Raw genomic sequence first — 20014 nt, 5'->3', positions numbered from 1 at the left:
AACTGGTTTGTGTTAACAGGTTTAATAGATTGATATAACTGAGTGTCATCCGCATAGCAGTGGTAATTAATAGAGTGCTTCCTAATGATATATCCTAAAGGAAGCATGTACAGGGTGAACAGAATCGGTCCTAGCACAGAACCTTGTGGAACTCCATAACTAACTTTTGTTCGTGTGGAAGGTTCATCATGGACATGAACAAACTGGAATCTGTCCGATAAATAGGATTGGAACCACTTTAACACTGTTCCTCTGATACCAATCACATGCTCCAGTCTCTGTAATAAGATGTTGTGGTCAATGGTGTCGAATGCTGCACTAAGGTCTAGGAGGACAAGTATCGAAACAAGTCCATTATCTGAGGCTAAGAGAAGATCGTTGGTAACTTTCAACAGTGCTGTTTCTGTACTATGATGTGCTCTAAATCCTGATTGGAAATCTTCAAATAGTTCATTCCTGTGTAAGTGGTCTGATAGCTGCTTAGCAACAGCTTTTTCTAGGATTTTAGAAATAAATGGCAGGTTGGATATTGGTCTATAATTAGCCAAGACTCCTGGATCAAGACTAGGCTTTTTGAGTAAAGGTTTGATTACTGCAGTCTTAAAGGCCTGTGGTACGTAGCCTGATACTAGAGATAAATTTACCAAGTCCAATAAAGATGAGTTCATTAATGGCAGGGTGCCTTTAAGCAGTCTAGTCGGGATGGGGTCCAAGAGACACGTTGATGATTTCGATGAAGCAACTACTGATGTAAATTCAGAGAGATCTATAGGAGAGAAGCAGTCTAAACATAACTGAGGTCCTACAGATGATTCAAGAGCTACTGTAGTAAAAGATTCATTTATTGCAGGTATAGGAAGCATCTGCTGAATTTTAGGGAAGAGACGTGAAATGTAAAGAGGTAACTCTGAATTCAGATAACGCATTGGTTGTGACTCAGGAGTCTCCAGCAGGGCTTGTTAAATCATTTGTGGCTGATCAGCAATCAGACAAGCACATCATTACAAAGACTGACACCATCAGACGTGATAAGTGAAAGTTCCATTTACAGAATGCCAGTGTCGCGAAGAAAGTTTGTGTTGTCTACAACAAACACAGGGTCCTGCCTGACTACAAGGCTGCCAGAGTCACTGTGTGATGACACCCTTTTGCCTCCAGACAAAAAACAACCTCATGGTTATAGATGATTTGATGCCAGTGGTAATTTGGAGGTGTAAAATGTATTCACGAAATATGTGCATCACAGAAATCTGAGTTGTATCTATCTAGTGCAGAATTTGTTCATACAGGGTAAAGCCAGTCGTACTATTAGCTTAAACACCAACTATCTATTTTTGTTCAAAAACCCTCGTGACAGATACCAGGTGGCACTGATTGCACGTCAGATGTACCCGGGTAATACAAATACTTTTTAGAGGCATTCAATGATGCCACAAGTGCACCATACGGGTACTTGCTAATTGATTATAAAGCAAATACACCTGACCATCTGAGACTCTGACTCATCTGAGAACTAACCTGCTCTCTAGCCGGCAAGTTGTGTACATCTCCAGACGGGGGAAGTGACAATGTCTCACCGTATTCGCAGAAATTGCTGGAACGCCTGCATAAATCAGCGCCGAGGCAAAGACGTGCCATCATAACCAGCTGTGACAACGACTTTATTACCGCTCTGTGTGAGATTGCCCTCAATGTGTTAAAGGGAAATACACCTCTGAGTGATCAGCAGTATACACAGCTGAAAAAGCGCAAATCAGTAATCAGACTTGTAGCTGACAGGAAACTATCCGGCATCAGGAAAAGGAAGCTTATCAATCATTGCGATCGTTAGTCTCATTAACAATAGTAAGTAGATATGGAGCATGCACAGACAATGTATCTTGTCCCGCATCACCAGATGGAGATGTTAAAGCAAAACCAGGACAGTTGTAACATAAGACAGACTGTTCAGAATGACCTTGATCGGGAGATGACGACTGTTTTATATGACCAAGGGCTTGATGTGCACGAGAAGGCCAAAAAGTATGCAGGGATTCTACAGAGGTATCTCACACTGGTGAGATGGTGAGCGTGATCAGGGTGTGTTGACTTTGTCGCTGCCTTCCATGCAGAGGTCTGCAGGAGGTAGTGGTGATGATGAGAGTGTGAGAGCACCTGGTGATGAGAGTGACAGCAGGATGTGAGATTTGGTGGTTGATGAGGTGTTGAAACATGTTCCCAAGAGACAGAGAAAAAATGCAGAGCACATCATGTCTGCACTGTCTAGATCACCAGATGTGTTTTCATGGTCAGCCCAGGACGAAGTCAGAATCAACAACCAGACAATCAGAGGCACACACCTATACGATTTAATTAAAAGAGTCACTGCACCCCATCGTGTCTCAGGTCTCTGACTCCTCATGGCTGGGAGCAGTTTCTAAAAACACTTGCATATCTGAATGTACCATTATCAGCAGTATCAAACACCCTGGCACGACGGGTCATACAGGAGTATAAGACAGGTAAAGATGAGGTAGAATCTAGCTCCTCATACACCAGTGAAAAGAAAAGCAGAACTATCACAGCTCCACCAAGACCCATAAGGGCTGCACGTCACAAACAGTCCTCTGTGCCCTGGGCTCAATACTGACTCATTTTAAGACTATTCTGACCTGGTATTTGTAATAATGATGATCTGACATATTGAATGTATTTTTATTTATTTATTTTTTTTCATATTGAATGTGTTTGTAATAAATTCCTGACATGCTGAATGTATTTGTCATATGTGTTTTTGCAGGGCTTCTGACAATGTGAGATGTGTTTGTGGTGTCACCGACATATTGAATGTATTTTTGAAATATTTGTTGTCCTGCTGAATGTATTTTTGAAATATATGTTATCCTGATGAAAGTATATTTGACAATATTTGTTGTCCTGATGAAAGTATTTTTGACAATATTTGTTGTCCTGCTGAATGTGACCTGTAATAAATTTTCTAACATTTTGAATGTATTTCTGTGTACAAGGTCTTTATGTTATCTCATTGTAAATAAAAACACTCCATGAATCAATATACACACAACATATCTTTATTATCATTTTATCATCTCAGAAATACACATTGAACACATTTAAACATGCGGTTAACTGGCTCATTATACACACACACACACACACACACAGTATCTTTAATATCATTTTATCATCTCAGAAATACACATTGAACACATCAAATATATATCCAGCCCGTGCTCCCCAGGCAAGGTGGAAGGATCAGTGTTTACAATCACCGCGGCAGGTTATGTCTGGTTATTTTGAGTCTGGTTAGCTGGTCACAGGGCTTCACGCCCACAAAATAGGTTCTGTCGCCAATTATCTTTTTAGCCGCACCAGTCAATTCGATCGTATTCATATCTCAATAATAGTCTACCAGCACCTGTCTACTTTCATACTTCAATAAGTGAATCGTAGACTGCTTCACAGATTAAGTTAGAGACATAGATACTCTAGGTCCATATGCTGAAAATTAAATGGATTTCTGGCAAAACTCCCTGTATAGGCCTCATTGTCCACGAAGCCCAGTATGACAAATTTTGGGATGTGACCCAGATAAAGATTGTCCTGACAGCACACCCGGGTTCCGGGAGGAATTGAGTGTGTTTTCACCACTACTCTGTCGATGCTGTATTTCGCGTTAGTGTGCTGCAGCACCCTGCTGTGGGCGAGTCTGAGGCTGGGTGAAAGTGTGAACTTTTTCATAAAAAGACTGGCGCTCAGGATTTTAACACAGAATTGTGTATTGGGTGCAGCCATCAGGCAGAATTCGTCTTTCGCCCTTATGAATTTCATGGAAATGTCGAGTCTGTTTAGTAGGAATTTTTCCTGAAAAAACAGGTCCACGTGTACCGGTGCAATTAATTCCACGATCCTGCTGTTTTCTGTATAGCGGCCTCTGACCCCTATGCCCCTGTTTTCACCGTCCAGGGTGTGGTTATTCATATGTCCGCATGTATCTTTCACAAATAGAGCGGTGCTGAACTGGGACTCCAGTGTGTCCCTGCCATAATTGATTAAGCATTCAATCACCGGGGTGATTAGTCTGTCACCTAGTATCACATCCACCTGCGAAAACAGTGTGCATCCTAGATAATTCATAAACCCGACGTCTACACTGTTTCCAATGTTTGTCCCGTGTGGATTTGTGATTTTCACGCGTAAATACAAATGAATATCATTTAGATCCAGATAATCTTCACTATTACACGAAATGAAAAAAAAAAATAGGTGTCGTGTCGTTAATCGCCGAAACCTGGGGGATTTCAATAAATGTATATTTTTCAATGCTCTTCTGGGTACACGGAACCGTAAACAGATCCAGCTCCGTCTTTACACATTCAACAGACTGACTGTGAATGAGCGACATCGTTAAAATGTCTTTAGTCGCACTTCTGCTGTGAGATCTTGATCTGCGCCGCTTGACAGATGGAGACTTTCTGCTCCGCCTGACAGAGCCACTCGGTGTTTTACACAACTTTTTGGTCTGGCTGTGCGCTGTCATCAGCTCCCCAGGAGGGCGTTTAAGCCCCCGAGGCGCATACACAGCAAAACCTCCCACCTTGTGTCTCCCATTCATCAACTTGCGTGAAATATTGCTCATCACATCACCGGCAATATTAGCAGCTGCTGATTTTAAATGTGGTTTCGCAAGATTAAAGCCATTTCTGAGCAGCGGAACTGCCCATCTAATCAGATTCCGGAATAATCCGCCGAGACCATATCCATATTGGGTGTGTGCACCAGTAAAATTCACCACCGGCCTGATTCTGATAATATCTCAGCAGCCTGTCGCTGTTATCGGGCGTGTATGGGCATCTCGTCATGGTCTCACGGGGCGGAAATGTAATTTCACAATAACCTTTCCAAAGAGAAACGGGATGTGTTCGTTCTGGTTGTTTTTCAATGCCACCTCTATGCAGTCAGTCCGGTGCTTAGTGAGACGCGTGTAGTCTGCCTTGTCAAAGTGGACTGTGTGTATCTTCCCTCGTTTCTCTGCTGTTATATTAATGCATCTGAGTAATGGTGCACACGTGTCCCCCACCAGCTGATGTTTTATGATGTCCGTATACACATAAATATTATACAACCCTGCATGAATATCCGCAGGGTGTGGTGCTGTAAATATTTTCGTCCTGGAAGGAATACTATGGGCGGCTTCATTTGGATCAAAGCTCAGTATCCTAGCAAGCTGGCCTTTAAATTTCAGTACCAGTCCTTCAGCACCAGATATTTGAACTCTGTGTGAAATCTGATTGTAGCACATTTTTATAAACATAGTGTTTGCGTCTAGCGTGCATGCTGTGTTGAATTCCTGTGTTATTCTGTCAACAGTGTCGTAGTGTCCTACAGGGATGGTCACCCCCGTCTTAGGGGCTCTTATCAATATGGATGCATCATCTTTGGGGAAGCTGAGCCATGTTGCGGGGTACTGGATCTCTGAAAGCCCCACTTCATACATGTCGTCCAACTGTATCGGTCTGGCTAGCTGAACCCTGTAACTCTAAATCTTGTTGTTGGGATATAATTTTGTTGATGCATTACTTGGGAGTGTCACATGAAAACTCGTAGTCCGCCGCTTCTCCATGTCGACACCCTGCTGTTTATAAATGTACTTTTTGATCCCTCAATCCTTTAAATCACAATAGGTGTTTATTCACCTCTCTCGACACATGATAGATGTCTGTGCGGTGATGTCGCCGGTGCGGTCTTGATCATTGTGTGACCATTGTGTCCTGTGGTGTCTCTCTCAGATGGTCTGAATATCTTTTGTATTCACCCATGTGTTAAATTTTTCAGGCCATCCCAGCCATTTCACCAATAATCTCCCACCGTGCCTGGCTCTTCTTTCCTCTATCTTATATGGCTTGTCTGGATCTACAATCACAGGCTGGAGCTCTTGGTGATAAAGTGTCCCTTTCACAGTCTCGCCAGCTAAATCGCACAGTGTGTACACAGCAGGGATTGTCGGACGGCGTCCTTTTATAGTGAAAATTTCAGCTGTGAATGTTTGCAGGTAGCCCTGAAAACCCCTCTGTGCTTTAAAATCCTCACTGTATCGCCTATATTCAATTTGAATAGTGGCGAGGGGTTTTCATCCTCATTCTTGTACAGCGCTTTGATCACCTCCTTCTCATTTTCTCTAGTCACCGATACTGGAGATCTTTTAATTGACCTGTGATATGCCGAGTTATATGACCTCACCAGATCATCTATTTTATCAATATATCTTTGCGAATTAACATCTGATAAATAGCGCCACATCCACCCTTTAAACGTTCTGTTAAACCTCTCCACGACGCTGGCTTTAGTTTCGTTATATGTAGAGAAAAGAACAATGTTGTGCTTTTTCAACAACTGTTTACCCTCAGGGGTCGACGCACGCGCCGGCGCGTTTTCACGCATCTTTTCCTGATAAGGCCGAAACAAACTTAAATTATTCCGTCAATTCTGATCGTACAGATAAAAGAAATATATCAGTCAAATCTGTAAAGGGTCTACTTTTAGTTGTATACCATCATAATAAAAACAAAACGTTGTGCTTTTTTTAAATAAAGAAAGTCGACAGGGTGCGCTCTCGGCCTTTTCTGTCTCTGCCATTTCTCATCACAGATGCGTAAATAAAACAACCAGAATCTCAGCGAATACTTGCCTCATAAAAATAAGAATTATATGGCTAGAAAGCTTGAAATGTTTTCTTTTAAGTGAAACAATTCAAGTCGAAAACAAATCATGACTTTTTATTTAACCCTCTGGGGTCGACGCACGCGCCGGCGCGTTTTGACGCATCTTTTTCTGATAAGGCCGAAACAAACTGAAATTACTCCGTCAATTCTGATCGTACAGATAAAAGAAGTATATCATTCAAATCTGTAAAGGGTCTAGTTTTAGTGGTATACCATCATAATAACAACAAAACGTTGTGCTTTTTTTAAATAAAGAAAGCGACAGGGTGCGCTCTCGGACTTTTCTGTCTCTGCCATTTCTCTTCAAAGACGCGTAAATAAAACAACCAGAATCTCAGCGAATACTTGGCTCATAAAAATAAGAATTATATGGCTAGAAAGCTTGAAATGTTTTCTTTTGAGTGAAACAATTCAAGTCAAAAACAAATCATCACTTTTTATTTAATCCGTATGAACGTAAGGAGAAGTCCGTTTTTTCCTGTCTCACCTCATTACAGGTAATGCGGTCCCGCCTTGTACACTGTCCACTGTTCACATGTAAATAATCTCAGGTGAACCAGGTAAATATGTGCACGCCCCCGAGAAATGACACAAAATATCAAACTTCATCATAGAATTTACTCACTTTTTCGGCGCGTTTGGATGATGGCGCGTTACGCACGTGAAGCGGCGCTCCTTACATTCCACACAGAGACAAATAGTTTAGCTTGTCCTCAGAGTAAAAACACTGATTTTAACTCAAATGAGGATCGTTTGGCTCCTCATTGTTTTGTATTGTGCTGCACTAATCCGTCCCATCTACATTGACTGAAAGGCTCATTATGCGCGTCTTTGTCTGGACGTTCAGTGCGTCTTTTGTGTTCTCAGGTAAATCACATAACTATTCATCCTCAGACACACCCTCTTGCATATGGCCTTTCTGGACAAAAAGTGTCTTAGAAAATTTAAATCAGTGTATTGTTTACTGTGAATGTGTGAACAAGATGACATTCACAGCACTCTGAAGTAAACACTTTAGCCTACAACATGCTGGTCTCCAAAGTCTTGTGAACCAATGTTCTGTTTGTGTTTTATGGTCTTATTTCAGTGAGTAAAAAATTTTAGTTTTTCACTAACCATGCATAAACACTTTTTTCTCAAAAACACAATAATGTATAAACTTGAAGCTCACATATTATTGTAGCCAATTTTGTGCTGATTACAGTGTTATTAGACTTTAGACATTAATATGTTTAAAAAACACTGAAAAAAGCACAAATGTCAGGACATGTCAAAATTTGTCCAGGCCCCAAAAACCCCCTCAGACCCCAGAGGGTTAATCCTATGAACGTAAGGAGAAATCCGTTTTTTCCTGTCTCACCTCATTACAGGTAATGCGACCCCACCTTGTACTCTGTTCACTGTTCACATGTAAATAATCTCAGGTGAACCAGATAAATATGTGCACACCCGCGAGAAATGACACAAAATATCAAACTTCATCATAGAATTTACTCACTTTTTCGGCACGTTTTGGATGATGGCGCATTACGGACATGAAGAAGCGCTTCTTGTATTCCACACAGAGACAAATAGTTTAATTTGTCCTCAGAGTAAAAACACTGATTTTAACTCAAATGAGGATCATTTGGCTCCTCATTTTTTTGTATTGTGCTGCACTAATCCCCTCCCATCTACATTGACTGAAAGGCTCATTATGCGCGTCTTTGTCTGGTCGTTCAGTGCGTCTTTTGTGTTCTCAGGTAAATCACATGACTATTCATCCTCAGACACACCCTCTTGCATATGGCCTTTCTGGACAAAAAGTGTCTTAGAAAATTTAAATCAGTGTATTGTTTACTGTGAATGTGTGAACAAGATGACATTCACGACACTGTGAAGTAAACACTTTAGCCTACAACATGCAGGTCTCCAAAGTCTTGTGAACCAATGTCCTGTTTGTGTTTTATGGTCTTATTTCATTGAGTAAAAAATTTTAGTTTTTCAAGGTTCTGTGCTAGGACCGATTCTGTTCACCCTGTACATGCTTCCTTTAGGATATATCATTAGGAAGCACTCTATTAATTACCACTGCTATGCGGATGACACTCAGTTATATCTATCTATTAAACCTGTTAACACAAACCAGTTAACCAGACTTCAAGCCTGTCTAACTGACATAAAGGCCTGGATGACCAGTAACTTTTTACTTTTAAACTCGGAGAAAACAGAAGTCATTATATTTGGGCCTAAAAATCTCAGAAATAACTTTTCTAAAATTATAGCTACTCTAGATGGCATAGCCCTGGCCTCCAGCACTACTGTAAAAAACCTTGGAGTTATTTTTGACCAGGACATGTCCTTTAACTCACACATAAAACAAATTTCTAGAACTGCATTCTTTCACCTGCGCAACATTTCCAAAATTAGGAACATCCTGTCTCAAAATGATGCAGAAAAACTAGTCCATGCATTTGTTTCCTCAAGGCTAGATTACTGTAACTCATTACTATCTGGATGTCCTAATATCTTAATAAAAAGCCTCCAATTAATCCAGAATGCCACAGCCAGAGTCCTGACAGGAACTAGCAAGAGAGATCATATTTCTCCTATATTGGCTTCTCTTCATTGGCTCCCTGTAAAATATAGAATAGAATTTAAAATCCTTCTTCTCACATACAAATCCCTTCATAATCAAGCTCCTTCATACCTTAAAGACCTCATAGTACCATATTATCCCAATAGACCACTTCGCTCTCAGAGTGCAGGCCTACTTGTGGTTCCCAGAGTTCTCAAAAGCAGAATGGGAGGCAGAGCCTTTAGCTATCAAGCTCCTCTCCTGTGGAACCAGCTCTCAGCCTGGGTTCAGGAGGCAGACACTCTCTGTACTTTTAAGGCTAGACTTAAAACCTTCCTCTTTGACAAAGCATATAGTTAGGGCTGGCTTCAGGCAACCCTGAACCATCCCTTAGTTAGTTATGCTGCTATAGGCCTAGACTGCCCGAGGACCATTGGTGCACTGAGCTCCCCTACCCTAACCCCCCCTCCCCCCTCTTCTCTCCCACCTCATGTATATTCCACCATTGAATGTTACTAACCTTGTGCTCTCTCTCTCCCCTAGTTTGTGCTCTCTCCCTCCCTCTCTCTCTCTCTCTCTCTCTGTACCTTCTGCAGGTGTCCCTGGTCCTGGAGCTGTTTATCGCTGATGTGCAGTTACTGGCCCCACCAACTTGCAGTGTCTATTTGTTGTTTATTGTTGCTGTTCTTTTCTCTCTGCTCTATCCACTCACCCCAACCGGTCGAGGCAGATGGCCGCCCAAACTGAGCCCGGTTCTGCTGGAGGTTTTTTTTTCTTCCGTTAAAGGGAGTTTTTTCCTCTCCACTGTCGCCAAGTGCTTGCTCATAAGGGAATTGTTGGGTTTTTAGTTTTAGTTTTTGTAAAGTGCCTTGAGATGATTTGTATTGTGATTTGGCGCTATACAAATAAATTGAAAAAAAAAAAAAAAAAATGCTGTTCGGCGTTGGCCAACTTCTTGCGTCACTGGCAAGGCTCACAAGTTGGTCATTCCATCTGAATGTCCTGACAAAAAGGTAAGTTTGAAAGTATGAAGTATATAATGTATTTGAAGAAATGGTTTGTAAATATTCATTTTAAGTTTTGTTTCCTTTCGTTCTAGTTCGTTTTGGTTGTTGGGGACTCCCATCTGCGCTCTGTTGTGGATGGAGTTGTTCCAATGCCAGAGTGCCACATGTCTTTTGGCATCAGTTCGACCCCTGGAGCTGCTGCCTGTGAGCTCCAGAGGGAGCTGGCTGAGACCGTGCTGCCCAGAGGTGAGTACAGTAATCAGAATCTGTTGTCAATGAAGCAATTAACAAAAGTTATCTGAGATTATGTAGTTCAGTAAATGTAATGAGTTTTTTCTTCCTTTTGTTATCAGAACCTGCTCTGGTGTGTCTTCTGGCTCCATCTAACAATCTGACTGCCAGCAGGACCGTGGATGAAGCTGCTACTCAGTTTGGCCAGCTCTTGACTTTCATCTGCAGCCGCTGGGAGAAGGTATGTATTTTATCTTTGTACATTTAATGATGCTAAAAAATGTATATTTTCCATGGCATTAATATTTTTTTAGTGTTTAATAGTAAAATGACATTTCATTACTTATATTGTGTTTATTTTAAACTATCTCTTTGGTAGGTGTGTGTCTTGGAATTTCCACCCCGTCTTGCTGCTGACATGGAGGTTCAGACCCTTCTCAGTCAGTTATATCATCGAGTGTCAGCGCACATGGGTATGTAGTTGAGAGTGTAGTTTAAGCATTGGTTCTCTTTACTTTCTATTTCACTACACAAAAGACAATATCATTATAAGATTAGTTTATTAATGTTGTGGTTATACTTTTTTTCATCAAGGAGTCCGTTACTTCCCTGTAGCTGAGCACTTTCCAATGGCCCGCCGGGAGCTGTGGAGCAGGGATGGTGTAAGTATAGTGTCAAATTATGCTTTACAAATCTATGAAGTGGCTTTTATAACTACTATTCCTAAAAAGCTTTGTATTTGTGTTTTTATGTTTCAGGTTCATCTTAGTGACAGTGATGGGATGGACATCCTTGTTCAGCTCCTGTTCAAGGCTTGCTACCAGGAACTGGAAACCCCTGCTTCTACTGTTCCGGTGTCTCCTGGCCCATCGTGCTCCCCCAGAAGGGTTTTGCCAAAGGTGGTTGTGACTGGACCTCTCCCTGTGCCACGCCCACCTCCATCTGAATGGACTGTTGTTGGACAAGGCAGGAAGGTGAGAGACTGGTACTTTATGAAGATATATTATTTCTGTAAACTTTATGAATTGTATAGAATATACTTAATTTTGTTATACTTCTTACAGAGGAGCCAATCTAGGGATTCCCAGTTGTCACCAGAGGGACGCAAAAGGATGGCAGTTCAGCAGGAGGTTAGTTAAAGGCATACTGTTTATAAGTGAAAGCGTGATCAAGTGTGTTAATAGTGTTTTGAATTAATCTTAATCTGTCTTTCTTTTAAGGTGGAGAATGTGTTCTCCATCCCGCTCTCGCCTGTCACATTCAGCTCTGCCATGTTGTCTGAGATGGAGAAGATCTCACCATCTGACCTTGAATCTTTCAAGAGCACCACCTCCTTTCCAGTTGGAAAGAAGGTAAATTGTCTTTATAATTTAATTAAAGTTTGCTTTCTGTTTTATCTTATCAGTGCTGTAATGACGTAATGTTATAATGTATTGTTTCTTTTTAGACCTCTGAGGTCAGATGTCAGAAATCTGCTGTGTCAAAGAGAGGCTGGCCTAAGCAGCAGGTGGGTGTTGTTTTTTGAGAAAATACTTTAACATTTTGTTGTAAACTTTCCAAAGAAATTAATGTGTACTTTAAAAGCTTTTAATTTGTTCGACCATATTAAATGTTTATTATATGGTTTTAATTCCCAAATGTTTGTTTTATAGGTGGAGGCTGGATTTCTGGAGGTGATACCAGCAACATCACCTACCAGTGCTGGGATCTTGGATGTGTTCCTGGAGGACGAGGTTTGTGACATTTTCTATAAATATTACAATATGTTCATTTAAAAATATTCTCAAGCAGCTTAAATAAGGTGGAATGATAAATAAATCATTTTATTTTCATCCAGGTGCAGTTTGGTGATGTGGGGGTGTCAGCAGGAACGTCACCTACCAGTTCAGAGGACCAAACTGTGGTGTTCATGGACCAGGTAGGTAAACTTAATTTAAATTGATGTATTCTGGGAAAACATTTTTAATGTTTACTAATAACATAATTCTAATTTAATTATGCTATTAAAATTTATTTACATTTCTTCTGTGTTGTAGATTTTTTTTTGTTTTTAAAGTAGATTTTGTTTTGTAAGAGAGATTTATTATAAATCAAACAGCATAATTGCGGACATTTATCTCTGATAGTTATACAAATGTATAAGATTTCTAAAGGTCAAGTACCACGTGATTATGCTATTAAAATGTAGTTTTTAATAAGTTGTAGTAATAATGTCATTGTCTTTCTTTATAAAGGTGCCAAAGCTGTGCTGTTCTTCTCCAGTCATCCCACCTCCTGAGAAGATGCACAGATCTTCAGACAAGGGCAGCAAAGGTAAGTGTATTTGTTGTGCACCGTTTGACATGCCTGATAGTAACACACAAGTCACATTTGGTAGTTTGGATGAGGAAGTTGTAGAGAGTCCTGTTGATGTGCCGAGTAACCTTAGGGGGTCTTTTCATCAAGGTGCAAACTTTCTCATGTATAATGGTGTTCAGTGTATGGCTATAGGTTTAGTTGGATTAGCTAAACACACTGTTTCAAGTGTGTTTTCTTGGAAGCAATATGATTTGGACAAAGTTTTGATTCTTGGTGATGAGCTGTATGCAGGCCTGGTTGATGCTGGCAAGATCACTGAAAGCAATGGATATCTGTCTGTCTCAAATTTACCTAAAAACCAAGTCATTGATGGACAGCAGTTTGATTTTGACTACCGTAACTGTGTGAGAGGTGATGTGAATGTGGTGGAAAGTGAAGACATAGATGTGGGTGCTCAGGTCAGTTTACACACTGGGCTGGAAGTAATGTTGCACGAGTATAGTACTTGTCTTCTTACACTGTGTGGCAATACTTGTGCCATTATTCATGATGGATATGGACGTTATGCTGTAGTTGATTCTCATTCCCGTACTGCAACAGGATTGGTGGCTGCTGATGGAAAGAGTGTGGTTGTTTATTTTCGTCGTTTTAGTGATTTAGAGAATCACATTTCTCGTTTAGCTGCATGCTTTGGTGGTTTTAGAAAGCTCTTTGAAATTCAAGGGGTTAAGGTGAGTTGCAAAGCACTGAAGAGACAGCAGTCTCCCAGCGCACACAGGCAGCAGTCTCCCAGCACACACAGGCAGCAGTCTCCCAGCACACAGATACAGCAATCTGCAAGCAGACGCAGACAGAAAAAGGTAAAAAAAATTGATGTTAGTGACATCAATTCAGATGTGGAAGTTGTAGGTGAAAGTTTAAATATCTTGCACTTTAATCCCCTCAGTGAAAGTGTTTCCCAAACTTTGTGTAAACAGTTAAATGTAGAATTTGAAAAATTTAACCTAAAAGTGCCTTCAGGTAGTTGCTTATTAGGAGTGCCTTGTGTAAAAGAGAAAATTGTGGCTGATGGTAACTGTTTCTTTAGAGCCATCTCACAAGCTGTGAGTGGTACACAAAAAAACCATAGAAAAATAAGATTGGCAATTGTAAAAGAACTGGAAAAGAATGCCCCACAGTATCAAAGTCTTTTGCGTGAAGGTTATTCCTCAATGTCTGAGTATATTAATAAAAGCAACATGCGACGTGTTAACACATGGGCCACAGAAATTGAAATTCAGGCAACGGCTAATTACTTAGGAGTTGATTTATTTACTTTTTTAAATGGCCGTTGGATAAAATATAGTTGCTGTAACAACCTTTTATCAAGCCATGCCATCTATTTAGAAAATCATGGAAATCACTATGAAACAGTGGTCTGTGTAAAAAACCGTAATAGTCAAAGTTGTTATGGTTTGTGTCAATGTAATAATGAACATTACAATACAAGATCTAAAGCTGAACATACCCAATTTATGTCTAACATGGATTCAAGTAAAAAAGCAGATACAAAAGAGAGTTCTTCACGATTCTTGAAACATAAGAAAAACATTAAAGGGAAACAGTTCTATGACAAACACAAATTGGCCATAAAGGAGATGTTGCGAAGTAAATATAGGGAAGAGGCAGCACGTAGAGAGAAACTGAAGTTAATGCAGAGAAAAACATACAGACAACATGTAGTTTATAGACAAAAACATCAAGTTAAAAGCACAGAGAAATATAAGACTGATATACTTCATAGAGACAAAGTAAAAGCATATAGTAAATTTAAGTATGAAACAAGTTTACAGCATAAACTAAAGGTGAAGGCGGCAGGAATAGAAAAGTATAAACTTGATGTAAATTACAGAAAAAAGCTCAAGGCGGCAGGAATAGAAAAGTATAAACTTGATGTAGACTACAGAAAAAAGCTGAAGGCGGCAGGAATAGAAAAGTATAAACTTGATGTAGACTACAGAAAAAAGCTCAAGGCGGCAGGAATAGAAAAGTATAAACTTGATGTAGACTACAGAAAAAAGCTGAAGGCGGCAGGAATAGAAAAGTATAAAATTGATGTAGACTACAGAAAAAAGCTGAAGGCGGCAGGAATAGAAAAGTATAAACTTGATGTAGACTACAGAAAAAAGCTGAAGGCGGCAGGAATAGAAAAGTATAAACTTGATGTAGACTACAGAAAAAAGCTGAAGGCAGCAGGAATAGAAAAGTATAAACTTGATGTAGACTACAGAAAAAAGCTCAAGTCAGCAAGTGTACAGAAATATAGATTGAATTTATTGCACAGACAAAATGTTAAGGCTAAAAATAAACAGAAATTCCACAGTGATCCTAACATTTTTAACTTTAGGGCTAAAGTTAAAAATGTCAATAAATTAAAGAGAATACAAATAAAAAACATGGTAAAAGACATTGATTATGTTAGAGAGCAATTCTTCCAAAAAGTTAAGGATGGGCCTGAATATATTTGTTCTGTATGTTGTAGATTGTTTTTTAAAAAACAAACTTTGCATTGTAAGAGAGATGATTATAAGTCAAATAGTAGAATTGCATCCATTGCACAGAAATGTATATCAGATAAATACTTACACAAATGTAGTCCAGACTGTACAAGACCATGTATTTTATTAGACACACCCAGAGGCCAACTGTGGATTTGCTATACGTGTCATTTTAAGATCAGTAAAGGTCAAATGCCACCTGAATGCATAGTCAACAACTTGGAGTTAGATCCCATCCCCCCAGTTTTGTCCTGTTTAAACAGCTTGGAACAACATTTGGTTGCTCCAAGTATTCCTTTTATGAAAATGTTGGCTTTGCCTAAAGGTGGTCAAAATGGTGTCCATGGGCCTGTGACATGTGTCCCAGCTAATGTTGTTGAAACCACCAAGTTGCTGCCTCGCACTGATATGGAAGGTTCTTTGTTACCTGTTAAATTGAAGCGCAAACTGACATACAAAGGTCACTATGAATATCAGTTTGTCGACTCCATGCATGTAAGACAGGCCTTAAGCTATTTGAAACAAACTAACAAACATTATAAAGACATAGATTTTAATGAGCAATGGGTAAATGTATTCTGTCCAGAACAAGATCAGGGTCCAGCAGAGGAAGTTGATGTTAACAGTGAAGCAGGCGAGGATGTAGAAGACGAGCTTCTGCATGATAGACAGCAACATTGTATGTTTCAGGACACATGTCTCATGCCTGTTGACATAGGTCAAGAAGCACTGGATCAATATTTTGACAACATTCTAAATTTAGCTCCAGCTGAAGGGAATAATCCAGTGAAGTTGTTGTCTGATGAGGAAAATGAGGCTAAATGCTTCCCTGTGTTGTTCCCACAAGGTCGCAATACTTTTCATACTCCAAGACCAAACCGTCTCACCTTGTCACGGTATTTTAATAACAGAATTTTACATGCTGATGGCAGATTTGCACAAAATGTTGAATATATATTTTTTGCACAGTACATGTCAGAAGTTGAACAGGTTGTTTCCAAAGTTTCAGTTGCATGTAGGAAAGGACAGTCAGGATGTAAAATACCAAAGCTGTGTGAGAAAAACTTAAAAGACTCTCTTAAAGAGTTACTAGAGGTAGATGATGGTTACCGGTTTTTGCAGCCAATAAGAGGCACACCAGCCTTCTGGCAAACTGCACAGAAGGATTTGATTGCATGTGTCCGTCAGCTGGGTATCCCCACATGGTTCTGCTCTTTCAGTTCAGCAGACCTCAGGTGGACCAATCTCCTGAAGTCAGTTTTGAAACAAGAGGGCAGAACACAAACAGTTGACAGTTTAGAGTGGGCAGAAAGATGTGACCTCTTAAGGCGCAATCCGGTAACTGCAGCACGTATGTTTGATTTCCGTTGGCACTGTTTTTTAAGAGAGGTGCTCATGTCTCCAGCACAGCCAATTGGCAAAATTATAGATTACTTTTATCGGGTGGAATTTCAACAGCGGGGGTCGCCGCATGTTCATTGCTTGTTTTGGATTGAAAACGCTCCCCAAATTGGCATAAACACAGATGAAGAGGTAATTAAGTTTATTGATAAATATATTACATGTGAATTACCGACAGAAGACCAGGAATTACTGGACATTGTGACATCTTTGCAACAACATTCAAAGCGTCACTCCAAAACATGCAAAAAGAACAAAACAGTTTGCCGTTTTAATTTTCCTCGACCAGCTTCAATGAGAACATTTATCAAAAAATTAGAACCTAAACCAAAATGTCCAAAGTGTGTCGAGAAGATTGAAGATGCAAAGTGCACCTGCCTGGCTGTCCAGGGTGATTCAATGACTAAAGAGCGTGCTGTAGAAATAATGACAGCTATTAAAGAAGCTCTTAACAATGAAAACAATCCTTGTGACAGTGTACAGAGTTTGTTTGCATCAGTAGGAATAACTCAAAGTATTTTTGAACATGCTTACAAACGCTTAGGAGGACATACTCACATTGTTTTAAAGAGGGAGGTCAATGAAGTTTGGGTGAATCAGTACAACAAACATTTATTGAAATGTTGGAATGCTAACATGGATATTCAGTTTGTTGTTGATGCATTGGCTTGTATCGTGTACATTGTTTCCTACATTTCAAAAGCTGAGCGGGAAATAGGTTTGTTGCTTGGCAACGCCCATAAGGAGGCCTCTAAAGGTAATGCAAGTGCTCAAGAGGCAATGAAAAAAATAGGCAGTGTTTACCTGCATAACCGAGATGTTTCTGCTCAGGAAGCTGTGTATCGCTTTACAAACATGCATCTGAAAGAATGTTCTAGGAAAGTTGTGTTTGTACCAACAGGGGACAACATCTATAAACTGAGCAAACCTATTAGTCAAATCACAGAAACAATGTCATCTGATGACATGTGGATGACGAGTCTTGCTGATCGCTACAAAAACAGGCCAAATAATGCAGATTTTAACAGTATGTGCATGGCTACATTTGTTTCTGAATACCGTGTTCTCTCAAAAAACGAACGATGCAGAAATCCCATTCTCCTGCAAAACTCATTGGGTGCTGTTACTAAAAGAACACGAACCAAACCAGCTGTGGTTCGATATGCACGGTTTTCAGAAACAAAAAATCCAGAATTATTTCATCAAAGCATGCTGCAATTGTTTTTCCCATACAGACATGATGAAGACCTTAAGCCATCTGACTATGAAACATTTCAGCACTTTTATGAAAATGGCTCAGTGCGTTTTCATAACGGAACATTACATACAGTCAAATCAGTTGTTGATTCTAATCGATGTAGGTTTGAACTTGAAGACTTTGAAACAGTCCAAGAAAAAACTGATGACGAACTTTTAGAAGATGCATGGTGTTTGCTTTGCCCAGAGCAACAGGTTGAACGCTTGGAGTCTGAACAAGACTTCAGAGAGCAACAACAGCAGGAAGATCACTCTGAGGAAGACCAAGTACCTAATATTCCAGATTTGGCCACACGTACTGAGAAAATTTGTCATTTAGAAAAATCCAATAATATCTCTAGAAGTGAGGGTCTTTCTTTGATTCGATCCTTAAATGAGCTCCAGCTGTCCATTTTCTACAAAATACGGCAATGGTGTTTAAACAAAGCATCAGGTCAAAACCCAGAGCCGTTACATGTGTTTATCACAGGTGGTGCTGGCACTGGGAAAAGTCACCTGATCAAAGCTATTCAGTACGAAGCGATTCGACTGCTGTCACCAACTTGCCATAATCCAGACAACATCTGTGTCTTGTTAACTGCACCAACAGGGATAGCAGCTTACAATTTAAATGCAGCCACTATCCACAGTACATTTAACATTGGCAAAGATATTCGTCTCCCTTACATACCACTGGGTGATGAAAAGCTAAATTCATTGAGGGCCAAGTACATAGACCTCCAGATCTTAATAATTGATGAAATATCTATGGTTCATCATAAACTATTGGCTTATATTCATGGCAGGTTGCGTCAGATAAAGCAGTCAGGTGACTTCTCCCCATTTGGTAACATTAGTGTTATAGCTGTTGGAGATTTCTATCAGTTACCTCCAGTCCACGGTAAAGCTTTGTATGTTGATAATCTAGGTGTTAACTTTTGGACTCATATATTCAAAGTTGCAGAACTTACGACCATTATGAGACAAAAATGTGTGGAAACAGATTAGGACTGAGACGTCAGCACTGCTCTTAGCTCTGTTTTTCTGTCACAGGTGAGTAGCTGAACATCCGGGTAAGCGAATCACTTTTGTCTTGCAGGCGTGTCTTGTTGTGTGTGTTGTGTGGTTCGTCTGCAGACTGGCGGCAGACTAGCTGTGGTTTGGCACACCTGGGAACCGGCTAGACTTTGAACGGTTCACTGGCTGCTGCATTCCGGTGCTGGTCGGGTACCTTTCTGTTTTGACCGGTGTTTGTTGCTATTTCCTGACTTAGCGCTCGTTGGCCTACCGGTTAGCTTAGCTAGCTAGTTAGCTTGCTAACATGGCCTCTCCCTCTCTCTCTCTTTCTTGCTCGGTGTGCCACATGTTTAGTTATTCCTCTGCCTCCTTTAGCGATAATGATACCTGTATTAAGTGTAAGGTTCTGTTAGCCTTGGAGGCGAGGATCACTGATTTGGAAGCGCGGCTCCGCACCTTCGAACAAAAGCCAGCTAGCCTAGCCCCGTTAGCTGGTGTGGAGCCACCGAGCTCAGGGTCTGTTAGTGGTCCAAGGGCAGCTCCGGAGCAGCCCGGAGAATTAGCCTGGGTGACGGTCCGAAGGAAACATACTCCTAAGCAGAAGCCCACGGCTCATCACCTGCCTGTTCACGTTTCTAATAGATTTTCCCCGCTCAGCGACACACCCGCTGAGAAACCGACTCTGATAATTGGCGATTCCATAGTCAGGAACGTGAAAATAGAGACACCAGCGACCATAGTCAAATGTATTCCTGGGGCCAGAGCGGGCGACATCGAGTCAAATCTGAAGCTGCTGGCTAAGGCTAATCGGAAATATGGGAAAATTGTTATTCACGTCGGCAGCAATGACACCCGATTACGCCAATCGGAGGTCACTAAAATTAATGTTGAGTCGGTGTGTAACTTTGCTAAATTAATGTCGGACTCCGTAGTTTTCTCTGGACCCCTCCCCAATCTGACCAGCGATGACATGTTTAGCCGCATGTCGTCGTTCCGTCGCTGGCTGTC

General features: G+C 40.6%; 1 protein-coding gene across 1 annotated transcript; it reads left to right on the top strand.

The window, feature by feature from the left end:
* Positions 1 to 11146: 11146 nt before the first annotated feature.
* Positions 11147 to 18997, top strand: LOC113145179 (uncharacterized). Its single transcript, XM_026331612.1, has 10 exons — positions 11147 to 11179; positions 11276 to 11491; positions 11582 to 11647; positions 11738 to 11869; positions 11965 to 12024; positions 12170 to 12250; positions 12355 to 12435; positions 12752 to 12830; positions 12963 to 14279; positions 14754 to 18997. Exons 1-10 carry the CDS (start codon positions 11147 to 11149, stop codon positions 18995 to 18997), a joined length of 6309 nt encoding a protein of 2102 aa, XP_026187397.1.
* The last annotated feature ends 1017 nt before the right edge of the window (positions 18998 to 20014 follow it).

The sequence above is a fragment of the Mastacembelus armatus genome, chromosome 7 (genome assembly GCF_900324485.2).
Source record: "Mastacembelus armatus chromosome 7, fMasArm1.2, whole genome shotgun sequence".
NCBI classification, from domain to species: Eukaryota; Metazoa; Chordata; class Actinopteri; order Synbranchiformes; family Mastacembelidae; genus Mastacembelus; species Mastacembelus armatus.
Note: the sequence above shows the minus strand (reverse complement) of the source record. Positions and strands in the feature narration are given on the sequence as shown.